This window comes from Petaurus breviceps, unplaced genomic scaffold (genome assembly GCF_028583685.1).
Source record: "Petaurus breviceps papuanus isolate PSGF00001 unplaced genomic scaffold, PetGlider_PUasm1.0 174, whole genome shotgun sequence".
NCBI classification, from domain to species: Eukaryota; Metazoa; Chordata; class Mammalia; order Diprotodontia; family Petauridae; genus Petaurus; species Petaurus breviceps.
Window position 1 is genome coordinate 70,279,606 of NW_027185761.1, and position 20,743 is coordinate 70,300,348.

General features: G+C 42.2%; 1 protein-coding gene across 1 annotated transcript in view; it reads left to right on the plus strand.

The window, feature by feature from the left end:
- The window catches only part of POU6F2 (POU class 6 homeobox 2), a 527,063-nt gene that overhangs the window by 371,887 nt on the left and 134,433 nt on the right, over positions 1-20,743 (plus strand). Inside the window, exon 5 of the mRNA XM_069084552.1 lies at positions 16,050-16,408. Coding sequence (XP_068940653.1) covers positions 16,050-16,408 — 359 coding nt within the window. The remainder of the gene's footprint in view (positions 1-16,049; positions 16,409-20,743) is intronic.

Consider the following 20,743-nt stretch of genomic DNA (forward strand, 5'->3'; position numbering starts at 1 on the left):
TGAGGCACTAAGAGTTCAAGTGACTTACCTACAGTCATACAGCCAGTATATGTGAGAAAAGATGCCCCCAACAGTGAGGGCAGCTCTCTATTAACTATGCCATGCTGCTTCTTTGTTGTTTCTATGAGATATATAGGGATATGAACACATGTGGGCTTATGGACAAGAATACCTCATACCAGAAGAAGCAGTCAACCAGGCATAGCTCAAACCAAGAATTGGATGTTGGCTGAGTTCTCGAAGTTTGGGTAGTTTGGGGTCTCCATGTATGGATGGCTCTTTTAGAGAAGACATTTGTAAGATCAATTAATCAATGGCCTCTCTCTTTCACTCACACCCACTCTGACAAGCATACCAAGCACTATTTCTGAGATGGCTGGCCCCGTCTTTTGTTTAATCATTATTAAATTTTGTTTTTAATTTATGTAATAAAACAAGCATTTCCATAACATAATATAATAAAAAGATGATTGTGCATGAAACCACAAATCTCCTATGCACAATTTGCTATTCCTTTCAAATATACAAAATTATCATGTAAATTTATTTTTGCCTCCTCCCACCCTAGAGATGGCTACCATTAGACATGAATAAATATATATATATATATATATATATGTGTGTGTGTGTGTGTGTATGTGTGTGTGTATGTCTGTAAAATTATTTCATATATACATCTTTTTATCAGTTCTTTCTTTGGATACAGAGAGTGTCTTTCTTTATATGTCCTTTATAGTTAATTTGGGGATTTATAATAGTCAAAATAACTTATCCATTAAATTTTTTTCTTAAAAATATATTGCTCTTACTGTATACAATGTTCTCTTGGTTCTGCTCATTTCACTCTTCATTATTTAATGCAAGTCTTTCCATGATTTTCTAAAATCATTGAGCTCATCATTTCTTATAGCACAGTATTATTCATATTATTCAAAACAATCATATACCACAACTTGTTCAGTTATTCCCCAAATGATGGGCATCCCTGCAATTTCCCATTCTTTTCCACCACAAAGAGAGCTGCAATAAATATGTAGATTCTGTTCCTTTTTCCCTAATTATCTTCAGAAATAGATTAAGTAGTGGTATTTCTGGGTCAAAAGGTCTAGAAAATTTCATAACTATTTGGGCGTAATTCCACATTGCTTTCTAAAATGGTTGGCTCAGTTCACAATTCCACCAACAATGAACTAGTGTCCTAATTTTTCTACATCTTCTAAAATTTTTCATTTTCCCCTTCTATCATTTTAGCCAATCTAGCCCAGTTTTAAAATGTTCAATGCTATTCACACTATTCATTTTTAATTTTCCTGGAGATTGAGAACCCAAAAGATATCAAAGACAAAAGAAGGCATTGTGGCCCTTGAAGGTCTATGTTTTAATTACAACAAGGATAAAAAAAAGTTCTCCAATTACTTTTTACCTTCTCCCTCCTATTTTTTTGTACAACCAAACTTTTTATATCCACTGAAAAACTCATTAGTTTTACCTTATTGTGGTACCCCTAGTCTTAAGACATCACTGAGGAATGAGACTTTGCCTTTGAAGTATTTCTTGATAGATAAAATGCCCACCTGTTTGTATCATTTTGTGTTATGTGCAAAAGAAGCTGAATTCTCTCCTTGTGTTTCTTGGCCCTGAGTGCACAAGACCCTAGAAGACTTCGGAGAGGGTTCTGTACATGGAGGAGGAGATAAGGGCTGGGAGAATTGTATTTTGGGGACTGTGTGATCTTTTGACAAAAGAGTGGCATCACTCTGCACTGAGGCAGCAGAAAGGTGATAGTTCAGAATTCCACCCAGAATGTCTGGTATCTAGGACAACCCAGGATCCTTAGCACCATGGTGAGCTCCTCTGCAAAGGTTTACAAAGAAGAATTCTGGGAAACCATTCAGATCTCAGTTCTAGAGACACACACAACCAAAAATATCATCTTTCTGGATGGGAAAATTGGGTTGTGTGAATTTCACTACATTTACAAAAATTTAGGAAAACACTAAGCAAGTGTAAGAGAGCTTGTGTGGTTATACTTGAGTGCCTTATATTTTAGCTTTTCTAAATTTGTTGAGAATGAGGACTAATGGTCACTGACAGGCAACAAACAGGTAAATGAGAAACGTGTTCATCCCACCTTCCCCCTCTCAGTAATTCATTTCCCAGAAAAAGCACATATGGAAGCCCTACCAGCATACTACAAAAGCATCTGGCATGGTCAACAAAAGCAAAATTAAGATGGTGAGTTCAAAAGGAAGCATTTTTTTAAATGAAAAAGATGTCACTGCTATTTTAATTTACATTTGGGGGCTATAAAAGATTGTTTTAAATTATATTTATGCACTGACCATCTGTTGGCAGGCAAGCATTTTGTATTGCATTAATTGGTAAATTAAGCTTGCCTCAAGTAAGTAATTTTCCCTAAATGTGCCATTACATAATAATGTCCTTTGATTTCAAACTGTCCTAGGCACTTAGAGGACCTTCAGATGACTAAGTATCTATCTGACCTGCCAGAAATTCCAGAGACTTTCATGAATGAGTTTTCACCCTGATGATTTATTACTGTGAAGTATATGTAAGCTCTGAGAATCCTTATACCAAATCCTACTTTCATTCTCAATGATGGACTAGGTCCCCATAATTTGGACATATCTCACCCCTCAGAATTCTGGAATTTTCTCTTAAAGGCCAAAGGTAATGCTTTAATGCCATTGGCTCAAGCCCCAAACAGTGTTCCCTGTTACCCAGATAATCTATTGAGAATCGAATTAGCCATCCAGCCTTAAGTACTTTTTTAAAGGGGTATTTGCAGTAGAACAGTTGGTATAAACCATTCCCCCCAAGAAAAAATATTTGTGACATACTCTCCCACAAGTACATGCAGATCCAAGGGAAAGTGGACTCAGACTTAGAGAACACAAGATACAAAGGGGTAACTGAAAGTTCCTCATTGCTAGAAGTTCTTTACTCCCAATTCAGGGGCACTCCCAAGCATGGAGAATCTGTGTCCTTCTTCGTCCTTGGTTCCTATGGTAGATACGACCACCAACTGATCTGGGAGTGTCATGTAGGCCATCACTAGGAGAGGTGGAAAGTCCAACATCCTCTGGACCCATCCAAGCTGGAAGATCTTACAGTTAGTGGAGTAGGGGAGGAAGGAACCTGACCAAAGCTGAATTGGCATCTTTCCCTCAGCAAGTTCCTTCTCAGTGATATGTTGAAAAGCCACACTTGCTTCAGTTTCTGGAATAATTTCTCATCCCAGCTAATTCAGCACTTCTATAATGGTTCTATAGAGCAGAAAATAATCACCACAATCAGTTGGAATAGGTCTCTTGTCTGGTGATTTTTTGTTTCATTAAATGGCTTTCAAAGCCTTTTCACAGTGAGTCTAAAATCTTTTTGTTACATTTAATTTTTAATTTATTTTAAAGTCTTTTGATTGATTTTTTAAAATTCTCATTAATTTAAGGAATAAGAGTGAAATATGTATGGTTTATGTGGGATAGTGTGGTTTTAACCCTACCTTTATCAGGGTCTTTACTTTTTTCTTCATTTTCTTTACTTCTGTCTCCGTCTTTATCTCTTGTTCCATGAGTTCACCTGAGCTACAAGGTGACTAAATTTCAGGCGAGTAAATTGTGTCCAATTGCCTTGTTGTGGGACAGTTTCTTTCTTAAATTTTTAAGGCCCTTCTTCCATGATGACTTGTCTTATGGAGGTAAGTGACTCTAACAGCTCACAAGACAATCATTATGACAAGATAATTTCAGTCATGTTTCATGTGTAAATACTGTTTAATAACTACAAAAGCATTTATCATACAAAGAAATGGATCGGACTACTGGATTCTAGTGGAACAGAGAACTCCTGGATGTGGGGCCTGTCTACCAAAGCAAGTCAATACCTTCTCCACAGCTTCTGGTCTTAGAGAGATGCAGAGAGCACTGAGAGGCTAAGTGAATTACCCAAGGACACACAGTACATGTCAGAGGCAGAACCTGAAACTAGAGATTCCTGGCATTAAGACCACCACTATCCCACACTGCCATATACAGATGAAGATGAAAAAATTATTCATGAATCTTCTGTTTGACTTAACTCTATCCTGAATCTTCTCTTCTTCTCTAGATCATTTCACTTTCTCCTGTGGATTCAACTATTATCTCTTTGCAGATGATTCTGAGATGAATTTATCATCCTTAACCTTTCTTCTGAACTTTAGACTTTTACATCCAACTTCCTATGAGACATCCCAAAACGGATTCCACAGATATATTAAACTCAATATATCCAAAATTTAATTCATTATCTTCCCCCACTATCATCATATTGTCACATTCGGTTGCTTCTACCTTCATAAAAATCTCTCCTCTTCTCTTCTGACATTGCCATCACCCCAGTGCAGGTCTTTATCATCTCCTACCTGGGCTATTAGTGTAGCCTGCTGGTCTCCCTGACTTAAGTCTCTCCCCACTGTAATCCATCCTCCATTCAACTGTCCAGTTGATCTTCCTAAAGACTTGGTCTGATCATATTACCACCAACCTAATCAATAAACTCAAATGTCTCCCTATTATCTCCAAGATCAAATGTAAAATCCTCTATTTTGCTTTTAAAGACTTCTTCCTATTTTTCCAGTCATATGAAACATGACAGAGAGAGAACTACGCAATCTAGTGACACTGACTTCCTTGCTGTTCCTTGAACAAGACACTCCATATCCCAACTGAGGACATTTTCACTGGCTGTCCCACATGCCTGGAACACCATCCCTCCTCTCTCTGCTTCCCAGCTGGCTTCCCTTGGGTCCTAGACAAAATGCCACTTTCTACAAGAAGTCTTTCCTAATACTCCTTAATATTGGTGTCTTCCTCTGTTGATTTCCAATTTGCCATAAATACAGATTGTTTATACATGATTGTTTGCACGTTGTCTCCCCAACTAGTCAATTCCTTGAGAGCAGGGGCTACTTTTTGCTTTCTTTGTATCCTCAGAGTTTGGAACAGTGCCTGGCAGATAGTGGGTAAATTGTTAGTTGATTGACTGATCATTACAGACTTAATTTTGATTTTGACTAGACTTTTCATAAAATTTTGTTATTGTAGATTATCATGATGATGACACTACCTGTATGGCTTTGTTCCCTTATGGGTTTAATTTGAAGGGACTGGAAATGTTTATCCTAGAGAAGACATGACTTGGAGTGTGGCAAGGAGGGGAGAGTGTGGCAGGTTTGTCTTCATATATTTCAAGGCTTGTCACACAGAAGATGGACTAACTTGTTTTGTGCTTCTATAGGAGCAAGGAGTGGTATATTTAAAAAGATAGGTAGGTAGGTAGGTAGAGAGATAGATAGATAGATAGATAGATAGATAGATAGATAGATAGATAGATAGATAGATAGATAATTTTAAGGTAAGGAAAACTCTTCCTAACAATGAGATATGCTCTATCCCAAAGTGAAATTGGTGTGGCTGGAGCAAAGGGATGGAGGAGATCTTCAAGCAGGAACTAGATGACCAATAGTTGGAATATGATGTTGAGGAGTCCTGTTTTTGGACTAGGTGGCCACTAAGGGTCCTCCCAATTCTGAAACTGTGATTTCTTGGATAAGGCAAAAATCTCCCTATCAAGCTAAAGGACATGCACTGATGTTCCCGTTACACTCTAGCACAGAGGTCCCCAAAATTTCCTGGTTAGAAATGCTCTTCGTGTTCCAAGCATCAAAATAAATGCTTAACAGTTCTGTTCACTAAATCAATAGTTTGGGATTTTGAAATGTCCCACAGTATTTCTGCAAATTTGCTGTGGTGCCCCTTGGCACCAGGGCACAGTTTGGGGACTGTGGTTCTAGTGCCAATGAACAGCACCACCTGGAGTTTCTTGCTTGTCATGAGTTCTTTCCACAATCCTTCCTAACAACATCTATTTCCTCTAGTCAGGATGTTACTATTTACCCAATTAATTACTTTAATGTGGCATCATGCTGTCTTCCTTTTTTTATTTTATTCTATGTAAAAATCTTTAAAATTAATTAAATTAATAGAAAGATTCATGCGTATATCAATACAAAATCACCGGGTCTACCATACAATAAATTTGTCATGTCACTGGGGGGAATCTGCGAGGACAGAGAGATTGGAAAGAAGAAAAAAGGAGAGTACCAGCAGAGCGAATCCCCTTCTGAATTTATGAGCAAAGTCATAACATTTACTGTGGAACATGGGTGGGCACATTTTCATCGCTAACATTTTTGTTGTGCTATTAAAATCACTTTCATCTGTTACGGGGGAATCTGCCTTGGGATAGCCAGTCTTGCAAGGGTACGGACTAGAGTCATTTTGTTCAAGATTCATAAATCTGAAAATATAAGGACAGAATAGAAGAGATTTGGGAAGAGGGAGTATGATGGTTTTCTGTCAAGGGCATGGAATGAATCCCTGGGTCCACTGAACCTCAGCTAGTCCATGAATCTGAGCTTCCCTATTGGTAAAATGGGTCCAATATATGCTGTTTCCTCATCTTAGGATGCCAAAATGAAGGATGTATGACTTGTACGCCTTTTTGGCAACTCCAGGATGAAGCTCGGAAACAAAAACTAAGTTGAACATTCAGGGAGTTTGAAAACGTGCAATAGATAAGGGTAACTGGTAGGTGTCATGGTAAATCAGAATAGGCAAGTTCTCAGGAGAACCTCATCCCAGGAGTCCTAGCAATATGTACTCTACATCTGATCTTAGGAGAGTAGCACCCATGGCCTTGTCACTTGGTTTTCCTTAAACTGAACCAGACAGAGTGCTAGCAGAGGAGAGGAATTAAGCCAACCATGAAAATCAGAGTTAGCCCACATCACTGGAGCCTCAAAGAAACCTGGCTGTGCCAGTTTGATATCTACAAACCAGAGCCAGGTTTGATATCCCTGAGATGACCAGTGCTGGTTTCTTCTTAGAAATCCCTCCAGTTGGACACAAGCCAATGCTTTCAGAGACAGGACAATGCCTTCCATTGTTTTCGTAAATCTGAGATTTCTGTGATTTCACAAATATCTTTGGAAGGGGGCTGGATTTTTAACATCTCCCCCTTTCACATAGGTGCACAGGTTTCAAGCCATAAACACCATGACAGATGCCAACTAGTCCAATGCTCTCACTTTACAGATGAGCAAACAGAGGCCCAGAAAGGTGAAGTCTCGTCCTAATTCACTCAGAGCCAGCATTTGAAATAAGATTCTCTGGCTCTAAAACCAGTACTTTCTCTTTTTCTAAACCTTCCTTTAGTGAATCCTGGGTACTTTTCTAAGGAGAAAGGCAAGAAAATGGTTCTTTCAAAAGTAATCAGCAACCTTTATTAAGCTCCTGTGGGTCGGGTGCCATGTTTGGTACTGGAAATACAAAGATAAAAGTGAAATGCCTGCTTCATGGAGCGTACATTCTGGCCACACTTACTTAAAATGTTCCACACTCACCCATATATAAAAGGGTACAATGCAGTTGAGCAGATACTGCCAGGCCCCTTCCCTCTGTGCCAGGAATTGCATATAATCTAATATCCCCTGCCCTTTGTCAAGATGCTCAATGGGTGATATCTTTCCAAACTGGACTTGCCTTGGTCCTTTATTATCGCTGCAACAGGATGGTTTGGCCTTGTTTCTTTTCACATTTTATAAAACGTGAAAAGTCATTCCCAGCCCTAAATTCTCATGAATGAGGAGATTGATGGGACAATATTGGTGAACTTTTTAGATATCTGCACTATGTACATGTATTTTCATACATATGTATCTATTCATATTTATATTGACACATACATACACATATAGATGTATATACCAAACCTCAGTTTCCCAGGGTAATAGAAAGCAAGGAAATCATAAAGAGTTAGAATCCCAAGCACTTTTCCAAATAAACCTAGTAAAGGAAAAAATAAATTGGATTAGTAACAATAATATTGATGATGATGATGATGATGACAAAATAGAATTTATATAGCATTTTGTAATTTGCAAAGTGCTTTCTAAGTTTGGGGTATTTTGTCCTCTATTTGATTCTCACGGCAGCCCTGTGAGGTAAGTGCTATTATTATTTCCATTTTACAGATGAGAAAACTGAGCCTGAGAAGGGTGAAGGGACTTGGACAGTGTGACAAAGCTGCTAAGTGCCTAGGGCAGGATTCAGTTCAGGTCTCCTTGACTCAGAGTTTCTAACATGCTATCCTCTAGACCAGGAGCCCCTCCTGAAGCTTGTCCTGTACTGTCCATGCTCTTCTGAGCTCCAGAGTGGGTCTCTTCCCTTTTTTCCCCTTCATTTATGTTCATCTTTGTACTCCTGGTACCTAGCACAATGCACTGCCCAAGGAGATATTTAAACAATATTTGTTCAATTCAATTGAATTGAATTGCTATGGGCTGCTCACCTGACCTAGAAATGATTCTTGTCTTCTTAAAGAAATTTTTTTCATCCTTCAAGGAACAATTTAGATGCTACCTGCTCCTTGAAGCCTGCCCTGGTTCCTTCCGACCTACAGGGCTCTCTTCTTTTTTCTATTTTCTTAGGGAGATTGGTCATGGTTTTTTGTTGTCTTGATAACATTCTCCCATGTAGCCTTTGTAGAGTATATATGCTGGGTCTTTGCCCTCCATCTGCAGTCTCTTATGAGTTCTGTGTGACAGGGAGATGGCATTACTTCCTCTTGGTATCTCTTGCACATAGTAGGTACTTGGTAAATATTGCTAAGGTCTGTAGGCTTTCCCCACAATGTCTAGTAAGTTGTGGAAACCTTAATGAAATAGATGTAGAGAAAGTGCCGAATCAATAAACATCTATTAAGCACCCACTATGTACCAGGCATTGTGCTAAGAGCTAAGGATACAAAAAAGAGACAAAATTCTGGCTTTGCCCTCAAGGAGTTTCATTCTAATGGGGGAGAAAACAAGCAAAGAAATCTATGCAAAACAAACTCCACACAGGATAAATAGGAAATAATGAACAAACGGAAGGCACTGGAACTAAGGTTTCGGAAAGGTTTCTTGCAGAAGGTGGGGTGTTAATTGAGATTGAAAGTGATCCAGGGAGATCAGTAGGTGGATGGAAGAGTGCTAGCGTCCCAGGCATTAGGGAATAGCCAGAGAGATGCCCAGAGTAAAGGAATGAGCCTCTTGTTCAGTGTCACTGGACTAAAGAGTACACGTCAGGGGGTGAGGTGTAAGAAGACTGGAGAGGTAGGAGCGAGGGAGGTGATGAAGGGCTTTGAATGCCAAGCACAGCATTTTACAATTGCTTCTGAGGGTGATAAAGAGGTGCTAGCGTTTACTGAGTAGAGTGTGCCATGATCACACCTGTGCCCTAAGAAAATCCCTTTGGTGGCTAAGTTGAGGATGGACGGAAATGGGGAGAGCCTTGAGTCAGCAGACTCCCAGCAACGATTGCAATGGTCCAGTCATGAGGTGATGAGGGGCTACACCAGACAGTGGGCAGCATCAGAGGAGAAGAAAACATTACAAAGGTGAAATCAACAGGCCACCCATCTACAAGGGCAGGTGCAAGGTGGAAATGGAAAACCTGATTGATTTACTGATTCGGAATTTGTGGCTAGAGTGTTCTTCTCAATTTGAATTTGCATTTTGAACTGGAATAAAAAAGGTTTGGGTAAAATTTATATCTTATATAGATAATATATATTAAAGCAATTGACTATATAATCCAACACTTAAAAATTATAGAGAGACAATAGAGAGACAGGCAGATAGCACAACATGTTGGAAGATAGCTTCAGAGTCAGGATGAAGTGGTTCCAAGTTCTGACCTTTCTGGCTAAATAAAACCCTGGACAAGTTCCTTCACCTGCCAGTGCCCCAGGCAAGTCCCCAGACTCAAAGTGGCAGAGCAGAAACTAATCAGTTGGCATAGGTGGTAGCTATAAATGGATTTTCATTAAATCAAAGGCCCCAATTTTTATACACTATTTTTACAATATTTATACACACATATAATAGATATGTATTGTATAGATGTGTATAGGTGTGTACAATGTTGTGGTTGTTGCTGAGTGATTGCAGTTGTATCTTACTCTTTGGGACCTCATTTGGGATTTCTTGGCAGAGATACTGGAGCAGTTTGACATTTCCTCCTCCAGCTCATTTTACAGATGAGGGAACTGAGGTAAACAAGGTGAAGTGACTCGCCCAGGGTCATACAGCTAGTAAGTGTCTGAGATCAAATTTGAACTCAAGTCTTCCTGGCTTGAGAGCTAGCAATCTATCCACTGTTCCACTTACCTGACCCTGTATGTATGTATGTATGTATGTGTGTGTATGCATATGTATGTGTGTGCATATATGTGTACATACATATATATGGATAGGAACTAGATGTGATTTCACTAGCAAAGTGACTCAGATGGGGAATCTGCTCTCAATGCAGGTTGGCACTTTCTTTGCAACTTGAAGTGTTAGACAATTTCCCAGAGCCCTGACAGGGTCAGAGAGCCAGGGCGTCCCAGTTCCGAGGCTAGCTTTCGCCTCTCCACCCCATACATGCCTCTCCATATATACATGCCTGCATGTATTCACATGTGTATGTCTGGTTGTGTGTGATGCTGTGAATATACATGTATCATGTGTGTTGTGTGTGTGTTCGATTCCTAGGTCTATATTACATTTATTTATTTATTTATTTATTACATTATATTACCTTTGTTGTTTTTTTTAGAGGGCGGAAGGCAAGGCAATTGGGGTTAAGTTACGTGCCCAAGGTCACACAGTACATTTGTTTACATGTGTATATATGTCTATAATATGTATTCATTGTACATACACAGGTGTGTGTATATGTATGCAATATTTGTGTATATAGTATACGTTTACATGCAGACTTAAAGAGTATGAGTAAGTAGGCAGATACATGATGTCTGCATGTATGCATACATACATTTGTGCCTGTGTGCATGCATGCATTCATACACTGTGAGCCATTAAGGTCAATTCTGATCCACTTTTAGCATCTGTGATACTTTAACCCCTTCCCTTTTCCTGGGCTATGAGGTGCTGGAGTGCCCAGAGTAATGTCTTACACCAAAAGGATCATGTTAAACATGACCCCAGAGGAGGCTGGAGGAATAGTTAGAATTTCTGTGCCGGTATGTGGAGAATTCACTGCCACTTGTTCCCATGAGTCAGTAGACAAGACACACTGCATCGCTCATAAAGATAGCCCACTTCTCTCCCTAGAATTGTGTCACCTCCGTGTCTAAATATGTCTCTGCCCTTGCAAAATGCAAATCTTTCCAAGCTATTTTGGAAGTCTTCGTGTGTGATCCTGCATCTGATGTCCTTTAAAAGGTACTTTCAGTGTTACAAGCAAGGCATGGTGGTGGAGTGGCATTACATTATGCAGACTTCCAGCAGAAAGATTCAAGTCTGAAAGGCAGTGAAAGGAATTGGTTTGGATAGAAAATGAAATCTATGTCACCGGCCATCTTGGTGATCACTTCATTCAGTCTCCATTTTCATGTTGGATTATTGACAAAAATGATCTGAAATCCCACAATAGGAAGCATGTTTTATTTGGACCACCGTTCTTGCTTGGAGGTAGGACATTGGCACAGATAGAACACTAGCGTTGGAGTCAGGGACACCTGGTTTCAAATCCCACCTCTTTCATATGCTAGCTGTGTTACCATGGACAAGTCCCTAAACCTGGGTCTTAATTTCTTCATCAGTCAGATGGAAGTGATCAAAATACCTATGATACTTACCTTATAGGGTTCCAGTAGAATATATATATATATATATGTATACATACACATACTTATATGTATGTACATATATATATAATACTTTGCAAACCTTAAAGAGCTATGGAAATGCAGCCTTTTTTGTTTGTTTCTAGAAAAAAAAACCTCAATATACTCTTGGTTCTTCCAGATCCCTTCTCTCCACCCAATGTAGGGCAGTAATCAAGATGAGCATCAGTAAGGGTAGCAGCACTTGACTGTTCTCTAGGGCTTCAAGGCTTATTAAACATTTTTCTGTTTATTGTCTCAACAACCCATTGGGTAGAGATTCTTACTGATCGCTAAGCATCCATTAAGTGCCTACTGTATGCCTGGTGCCATGTTAGGTGCTGGGACACTGACCAAGCAGAGGACCACGTAGCAGGTGGCTTCAGGCAGAGTTGTGAGGGTAACCAAGGATTCGGAGAGACAGGTGACAGCAATGATGGTTGTCACCATTTTTCATATGAAGAAACTGTATTCCCAAAAGTCTAGTGGGGAGGGCCGTGGGAAGAGGACTGACCTTTGAGGCATGAGGAGAACTTGGACCCAATCCTAGCATAGCGATTGAAAGTTTTGTGATCTTGCCGAATCACTTCACTTCTCCGGGCCTCGGTTTCCATATCTGTAAAATGAGGCAGTTGAACTAGCATATAGCATTTTGAGGTTTGCAAAGCACTTTACAATTTTTCTTACTTGATTCTCACACCTACCCTATAAGGTATGAGCTCTTATTCTATTTTACAGATGAAGAAACTGAGACCCAGAGAGGTGGAAGGATTTCCCGGAGCCACACAGCTAGTATGTGCCTGAAGCAGGTTTTAAACTCTGGCCTCTGACTCCAGGTCCAGCATTCTATTCATTGCACTGCTCAGCTACACAGAAGAGCTGCCCTTAACCTCTGATGCTGGTGATCACCTTCTTCTCTTTTCCTGGCGTTTGTCCCTGGGTCTCCAGGACATCACTTTTGCTGCTTCTCCTACCTCCTGTAGCTACCAGCTTCAAATCTGTGGCTCTAGGATTTGCCCATGATCACACAGCTAGTTAAATGTTTTAAGTGTTTAAAGTTTTTTTTTTTAAGTGGTCCTCCTGCCCCCAAATCCCGCCCTCTAGCTGTGCCACGCTGCTAGAGAGGCAGAGGTATTCGAGGTGACTTTGAAACTTTTTATCACACACCGTTCTATGTAATAATTGTATGCAAAGCAGTCGCTGTGAATGAATGAAAGGGCTCTTCCCATCGCAGTAGAGGAAGAATCCGCAGCTGTATCTCTACTCAAGGTCACTTCTCCTGAAGTCGTTCTGTTTTACCAGAAGCTCCTTACAATGACCCTTAGGTTGAGATTTCTGTGGAAAAAGAGGTTCCACATTCTCATCTTGAGAGTCCTCAGTCAGGCCACCCACTTCATATGCCTTCTCTCCATTGGAAATTGGGCAGCATTTCAAGGAGGCAGCTGAGAAAATTGAATTTGCCAAGTGCTGAAAAGGCCTCTCCTGCCCATCCTTACTTTTCATAGAACAAGGAACTCTTGAAAGATTATTTCATTCTTTCAATTCCTTCTCTGCCCTTGAGACTGCTAATACATGCTCCTGCCTTCCAGAGAAGTGAAGAAAGCACGTTGCTGTGTTACGGTCAATTCCCATCACCGAGCTAAGCCATTCCATTCAGCTTGCTCTCTCCCAGGGCTCAGCAGAGCTATGGGGGGCTTGGAACCAGTGCTTTAGAGCTGAGCAAAAAGAGGAGCTGGGGCTGTGCTTACAAGGAAGCTCCAGAGGCCCAGCCCCTGCCTCCCGAGAGAATAACCAAGAATTACAAACCATTTCTCTTACTGCTTTACACTCCTGTTGGCCACTTACAGCATCCTAAGACAAGGAGTTAAGTCCAACATGTGCAAACACAGCTCTGTTTGTAAAATCTGGGAAATGATGGGATAGGAATCAGTGGCCTCAGAAGTCCCTCCAGACTCTACATCTAGGAGTGAATGGTCTTCTGACTTGTAGTTTTTCTAAACCAGATTCATTGGTTCAAAACTGGGAACCTAGGACCATAGATACTGAGCTAGCAGAAACTTCTGAGCCAATTGGGCCCACTCCCTCATTGTAGCCTCTAGAGGGGAACTGACTGCCCCTGGGGTCACACTGGCAGTAAATAGTGAAGCTGGGATTTGAACCCAGGTCCTAAACCAACATGCCTTCTTTACTTGGCTGGAGATAAGATTTAAAGTGGGTGGTTGATCAGAAACTACCAGAAACCTCAGCCTAGTTCCTTGGGGGCCAGGCAGGGAGAGTATAGGGAAGACCAGAACTGAGTGATTATTTGTAATTATGCTGTCTCTCACATATTTTCCCATATACGTTGTATATTGTCATGCTTTATGACACCTGACATGGTTCTTTTTGGGAGGAGGAGGCTTGAATGGTAGATGGCATCGTCTTCTACAGACCATGCTGAGATTAGGGGTGATCAGTTTAATGAAGACAAGTAGTGAGGAGATACCAATAGGGGTCTCAGTAATCCCGTTCTGGGCTAGCTGGATGCAGAGACATAAGCATTATGAGACAAAGAGAACTTTCCTCCAGGGTGTCCACATGGCAAGGGGCGCAATTCATTTCTAGGAAGTTCTCCAAATGCCAACTACCCCCATGTATTAAATGATTAATCAAGCAATAAATATTTATTAAGGACCTACTATGTGCCAGTCTCTCTGAATAAAAAAAGAGGTGAAATACAGTCCCTGCCCTCAAGGAGCTTACAGCCTAATGGGGGAGACAACATGCAAACAAGCATATACAATGCAAGCTCTATGCAGGATAAACAGGAAACAAGACCAGAGGGAAGTTACTAGAATTGAGAGGGGACTTACTTCGAGGTCCTTGCTGGCTTACGTCACCATGCAGTCTGAGCTACCCTCACACCAAGAGAGCTGGATGAGTCTGGCCTTAGCCCTGTGGAGGTTGGGGTGGGGAAGACGAGGCCACCCCACTTTGCCAGCAAGATCACACTTGCTGCCCAGCTCACCTCTTCCCCTACCTCACTGGAGTGGAACCATCTGCCCTCTGGCCATTGCCAACCCCAAGTTAGAATTGGGCTAACTGCCTCTGGCTAGGTTGGCGAAGGTGATAGCACTTGTTTGCATTGTCCCTAGTAACTCTGCAGGTGGGTTAGGAGATGAAGAGGACAGTAATCCCTGCCTGGGATTTGTATTCTAGATTCGTGTCCAAATAATCTTCTTCCCCTTATCCCACTTGGGTTCTTGAACTCTCCTAAAAGTGACCGAAGCAGACGTTCTATTTCTTGGCAAAACAAGCTGAAGGAAGTGGTGTCATCCAGAAGAAGATGCCCTGGCTTGGGATTCAGAGGAGCTGGTTTTGAATCCTGCCTTTAATGCTTACAAGCTACGTGACCTTGGGTGACTCACTTAACTTCCCTGGGCCTCAGCCTCCTCACGTTTAAAATAAAAGTGTTGAATTAGATGATCTCTGAACTGAACAGCTGGAAATCTCTAGACCTATGATCCTAAATGCTGTGGACTTATTGGCAGACCAAGAATCAAAGCCAACTCAGCTCCTTAGCTATGCCCATGGAATAATACTCAGTGACATTTCAAAGGCCTCAGAACATTTGCCAAGCACTTTCCATGCACTCTCTTATTGGAGGTTGACAACTACACTGTTAAGTAGACCTAGAAATATTATTACCCTCATTTTATAGATGAGGAAACTGAGGCTCAGACAGGTTAAGGGTCATGCATGTGGTCACCCAGCTAAGAAGGGTCACAGGTGACATGTAAACCGATAGTCGGATCATAGATCTAGTAGGATCAGAGGAGACCCCAGAGGCCAGAGAGTCCAGCTGCCTCAAAGGCAGATGAGGAAATGGAACCTCAGGGAAGTGAACTCACTTACCCCAAGTGCCATGCCACTGGTAGGCAGTATCAGGGTCAGAATCTGGATCTACTCCAGCACTCAGTTCCCTCCACAAGCTTCCTTCAGGGGAGAGCTCAGAGCTCAAGCTCTCCTGGAAGTGGCAGACCATCCTCTCCCCAGAAAGTGCCCTGCATTCCTGGGCAGCCTGGAGTCAGAAACACTTTCATGGCAGCGTGTCCCTAGGCCAGTCACTCCACATCTATCTGCCTCGATTCCTTCAACTTTTAAATGGTGGTTGTAAGGCTCAAATAAGATAATGTTTGTAAAACATGTAGTGCAGTGATTGGCACATAGTAGGTGCTTCATAGATGGTTGTTTTCTTTAAGCTAACCCTCCTTCCTTCTCTTTGCTTGTAGCTACCTCATCCCTGAATTCCCAACTCCAACAGCTTCAGCATCTCCAGCAACTCCAGCAGCAGCAGCCCCCACCCCCACCCCAGCAGACCAACCAGCACCCACCAGCAGCTCAACAGCCACCCCAGCCTCAGCCACAACCACAGCCGCAGCCGCAGCCGCCTCCACCCCAGCAACCCCCACCTCCGCCTCAACAGCCCCCGCAGCCACCAGCGCCATCTCAACAGCCCCAGCAGAACCAAACCCAGGCTCCAACGTCAAACCAGTCTCCGGCCCAGCAGGCCTCCAGCTCTCCCCAGAAACCCAATCAGTCTCCCGGACACGGCCTTCCATCACCTCTCACCCCATCGAACCCACTGCAGGTAGGCTCCCCACTGTGCTCACCCTTCTGTCCCCGAGGTGAGCAGAACACTCTTCTTGGTAGGGCAGAGTGACGTGATGCACAAACTGGGGACGGATGTTTCTGGAGAGGTTAAAAGAAATCACTCTTCCTAGCTCTAGGCATGCCTCCAGCCCTGGGTTGTCTAATTCACAATGGTCTCTTAGATATATGGAAGAGGAAGAAAGCAGCGTGCACCTGGGAGTGCATGCAAACCAAACGGATGGGTCCAGATGGAAACACCCTCCCCTGCCCCCCCAGGATGAATGGGCTCTCTTCCCCCCTGAGAGAGGCCCACGCAGTAAGTGCACTTGTAGAACGCAATAATTCCACTTTATGATACTTTCTGAAAGGCAGCAAAGAGAGTGTCCAATTAAAATTATTACTGGCCCCGGCTCTGTTGGCCACAGAGGCTGCAGTGGGCTGCCCACAGGACACAGTGGTTATTAGTCTGCATTATGAATACAGTCAGGGCTTAGTGCAGAAAACTGGCCCACTTGAGCAGCCCGTCTCTTCAAAGCCTTACAGTGTTTGTGGGAGTCGGACCCTGGGCCCCAGCCCAGATACTCTCTGTTCTATCTCGCCAAAGTGTGGTGTGTCTGAAAGGTCCCTGGAGAAGCTCAGAAGGAGTGCTGTTTTTGAGAAGTTCAGAGAAGAAGCCCTTCCATTTATGCCATTTAACATATGAAGCTGTGGTTATTCCTCACAATAAGGGAAGCTTATTATCGAAGCATTAAATTCGATTGTCTTCAGGGCTAAGAGGAAGGTGTCAGGTCTCTATAGCTTAGAATTACAGGCCATTGTCTCCTGAGATGTCCCTTAAAAAATACATTCAGCTCCTTGATCATGGCTACATCCCCAACACAGGACACAAGACCAACGTGTCTCTGAGGACCTAGACCCAGATCAGAGGCCTTCTACTTGCTATTTGCCTTGGTTTCCTCATCCATAAAATGAAGAGGGTTGAATTAAGTGACCTGGCCAGTGGCTTCCCCCTTTAGCTCCATGTTTTCCCGATTCTAAGGTTTGCCCGGGTGTGTTAGCTACTCTAGCTACCCCCCAGTCTGATTCATCCCCCCCCCATCAACTGAGTGCCTGCTCGGCCACCTCAGGGACACAGACTTTTGTGTAGGATGGTGAAAAGGTTGCTGGTTCTGGAGTCAGATGACCTGCTTTCAAATGCTGCTTCTGTCGCCACCTGGGTGACTGGACAAGTTCCTTGCGGCTCCAAATCCATGATCCTGATGAAATCCCATCTGTGAGTCACTTAGCTCCCCGGACCTCAGTTTCCTCATCTAGAAAATGAGAGGGTGGGCTTGATGGTCTCTGAGGTTCCTCCAGGCCTGATGACCTGATCCTAGCCAATAATGTATGATAGAATGGCAAGGCCCTTTGCTAGTCAGATCCCTAACTGCTCTCCTTATAGCATGCGGAAGCATCAGCATTTCCATTGTTACCAGCCAATGCTTGAAGATGATTGCAGTAATGGGGTCCTCAGGCATAAAAGAGTTCCCACCATTTTGGGTGCTTTGGCCAAGGAGGGGATGGGATGATGGTTCTTATGGATGGATGTACTTATGGCAGACCAGAGAGCCATTGGAGCCTAGACTGAAAGCTGGAAGGGACCTTAGGAGCCATTGTCCCTGCAAAATGAAGGCAACTTGGCCAAACCAGATAGAATGTTTTCGTGACTATTGATGTCATTCCCCAAATTTTACAATGTTGCTGGGTCAGAGCTGGTGATTCTCCTGATTACCCTTGTCTGCCCTTCAAAGCTATGTAATGATGATGATGATGATGGCTACCATTTTTACTAAGGCTTACAAAGAGTTTTCTATATGTGATCTCATTCTATGTGTGGCCACATAACCTGAAGCCATATAGGACTGGGATGGGTGCTGGCCCAAAGGATTTAACCTCATGCCAACATCTGCTCCAAAGGGCAGGTATATTCATTTCTTGTCTGAAATCCATGGTATGAGTCTTGGTCATTACAACACTCTCAGTGGTTTGAATTACCCTTTAGCTAATTAATTCTGAAAGAATTTCTGGCTAAGGCCTTTGATGGGGCTGAGGTTAGACATGTACATATTCCAATATGCCAAATTCCAAGATCCACATTCCCTCTGTCTCTGACAGTGAAATCTATACACATGCCAGCAGGGCAAAGAATCTTTCCCCCCCTAAGGATGCAAGTCTTTTCCTTTGTCTTCTGCCATTGAATGCGAGTGCAATATTCCTTTCATTTGGAGGTAAAAGCATAGGTGCTGGTGGACATTAACCTTTTCCAAGCACTGTCAGCAGCCTATAAATCTCTATTGAGCAGCAAAAGCCTAGTGTAGACAAGTCTTTTTCTGGGAGGGTTGAATAAGTGTTGACATGTCCTAAGATGGGTTGTACTCGAAACTGCCCACAAATACATTCTCTCCCAAGGCTGTACTAGAGAACATCTATAGGAATACAGTTACTGTTCACAATGAATGAAGCCCTTAGCTGAATTGTGATCCCATAAAAATGGAATTTTCCCAATTTGAGCTGGTTAGAATTGTAGTTTATGATTTAAATAGATTTAGTTTAAGGATGTAATTTTCTCCTCTTCCTGGTATCTAATGCATGGTTTTATAGAAGGGAATTTGAACTACCTACAGGGCTCAGAGTGAGTTTAGTGGGACAAGTGACTGGCTCCATCCTGTCCCTTGGTTCGTGCTAAGTGAAGGATGATTTGTAAAAAGTGACCAAAGGCTTAATGAGAGGGGATCACTGGAGATAATAAGAAACCCCCTTTTAGTATGAATGAAAAGAAATGTATTTCTAAGTTAGTTTGCTGCAAACGTGCCCTCTAGCACAGTGGAAATGCCAACCACTTTGTTGCAAATTGTATTTTCTACAGCACAACAGCTGCTGCCTTTTAAGTTTGGAGACGCAGGGTCTGGTGTAACTTTTTCTTTAAAAAAAACTATTTGGAACAAAATACAAAGATACTGAAATCTCCAAGGTAATGATCTTTATGAACTCGAATGAAATGTTTTTTGTCTGAAGATTATTAAGGGAATAAAGACCGACTAAATTCAAATTTGACAGCTCAGATTTCACTTCTGAATTCTGGATTTTTCATGTGGGCTTTCTCCTCTTCCATTATTCAGAATCTGTCTGAGAGATATTAGTTTAGAACAATGCAACTTGGAAAGATTGTCAGGGAAGGCGGTGATTCAGAAGGATGATCGCATTTGTTTCAAAAACTCTGAAGGATATCAACAATTATTTCTTGAAACCTACAGATGCTGTCATGTCTTCAGGAAGGAAATTAAATGGAAGTGACTCGCTTACCTAGGTGGGGTGGCTTCTCCAGCTGAACGAACCTTTATAATGTTTCTGGGGATGACCAAAGCTTTCCGGGGGGTTCTCAGCAGTCCCACCTGCACTGTCATTGAGCTCTTTGGCTCAATTGTTTGCCAATCTGGGCTCTTGCTCTTAAGCCAGAGAGGAGGCTACGGTATCATCAGAAAAGGAGCCACTTTAAGAATGGTTTCAGTCAATTCCTTTGATCTCTAGGAGCTGGAGAGGCACATTCTGGACAGGGAAATAGCACTCAGGAGTGTCTAAGGCATGTAAGGATTTCAAGGGGTTTGTGGACTTGAATGGAGAAAAAATCCCATCTTTGTTTTCATTAAACTCTAACTAAAATTTAGTGTTTTCCTCAATTATGAATTAAAAAAAAAACCATGATTTTGAGAAGGGGTTCTTAGGTTTCACCAGAATGCCACAGGGATCCAACACACACACACACACACACACACACACACACACACACTCATTCGCGCACTCGCGCACGCTCGCACCTCTGCCATTCAGAACCTCTAGCCATGGATGAATATTCTTCCTCTAATACTATCATCTTTACAAGGTCTAGTTAGAATAGGAGAAGAGGCCTCAGGCAGAACCCCCCCTCCAACAGTGGGGCTTCATTGGAAAGAAAGCGATACTAAAATCATTTCAGCAAATATTTACTGAATACCTGCTATGTGGGAAGCATAGGAGAGGCAGCATGGCACAGGAGACAGAGGTCTAGCCTTGCAATCAGAAAACCCTGATTTCAAGCCCTGCTTCCAAAACATATTGACTGCATGACCCTGGGCAAGTCATTTAACTCCTCCATTCCCCAGGCAACTTTCAAAGACTCTAAGTTACAACTGAGTTACTGAGTGTCATCATTGGACAGAATTTCCACATCGGGAATTCTTAGAGACTGCCAGTGAAATAACAAGTCTAGGGGAAAGAAAAGGGCAAGGCAAGGCAAAGAGAAAGGCAAGGGGAGGGG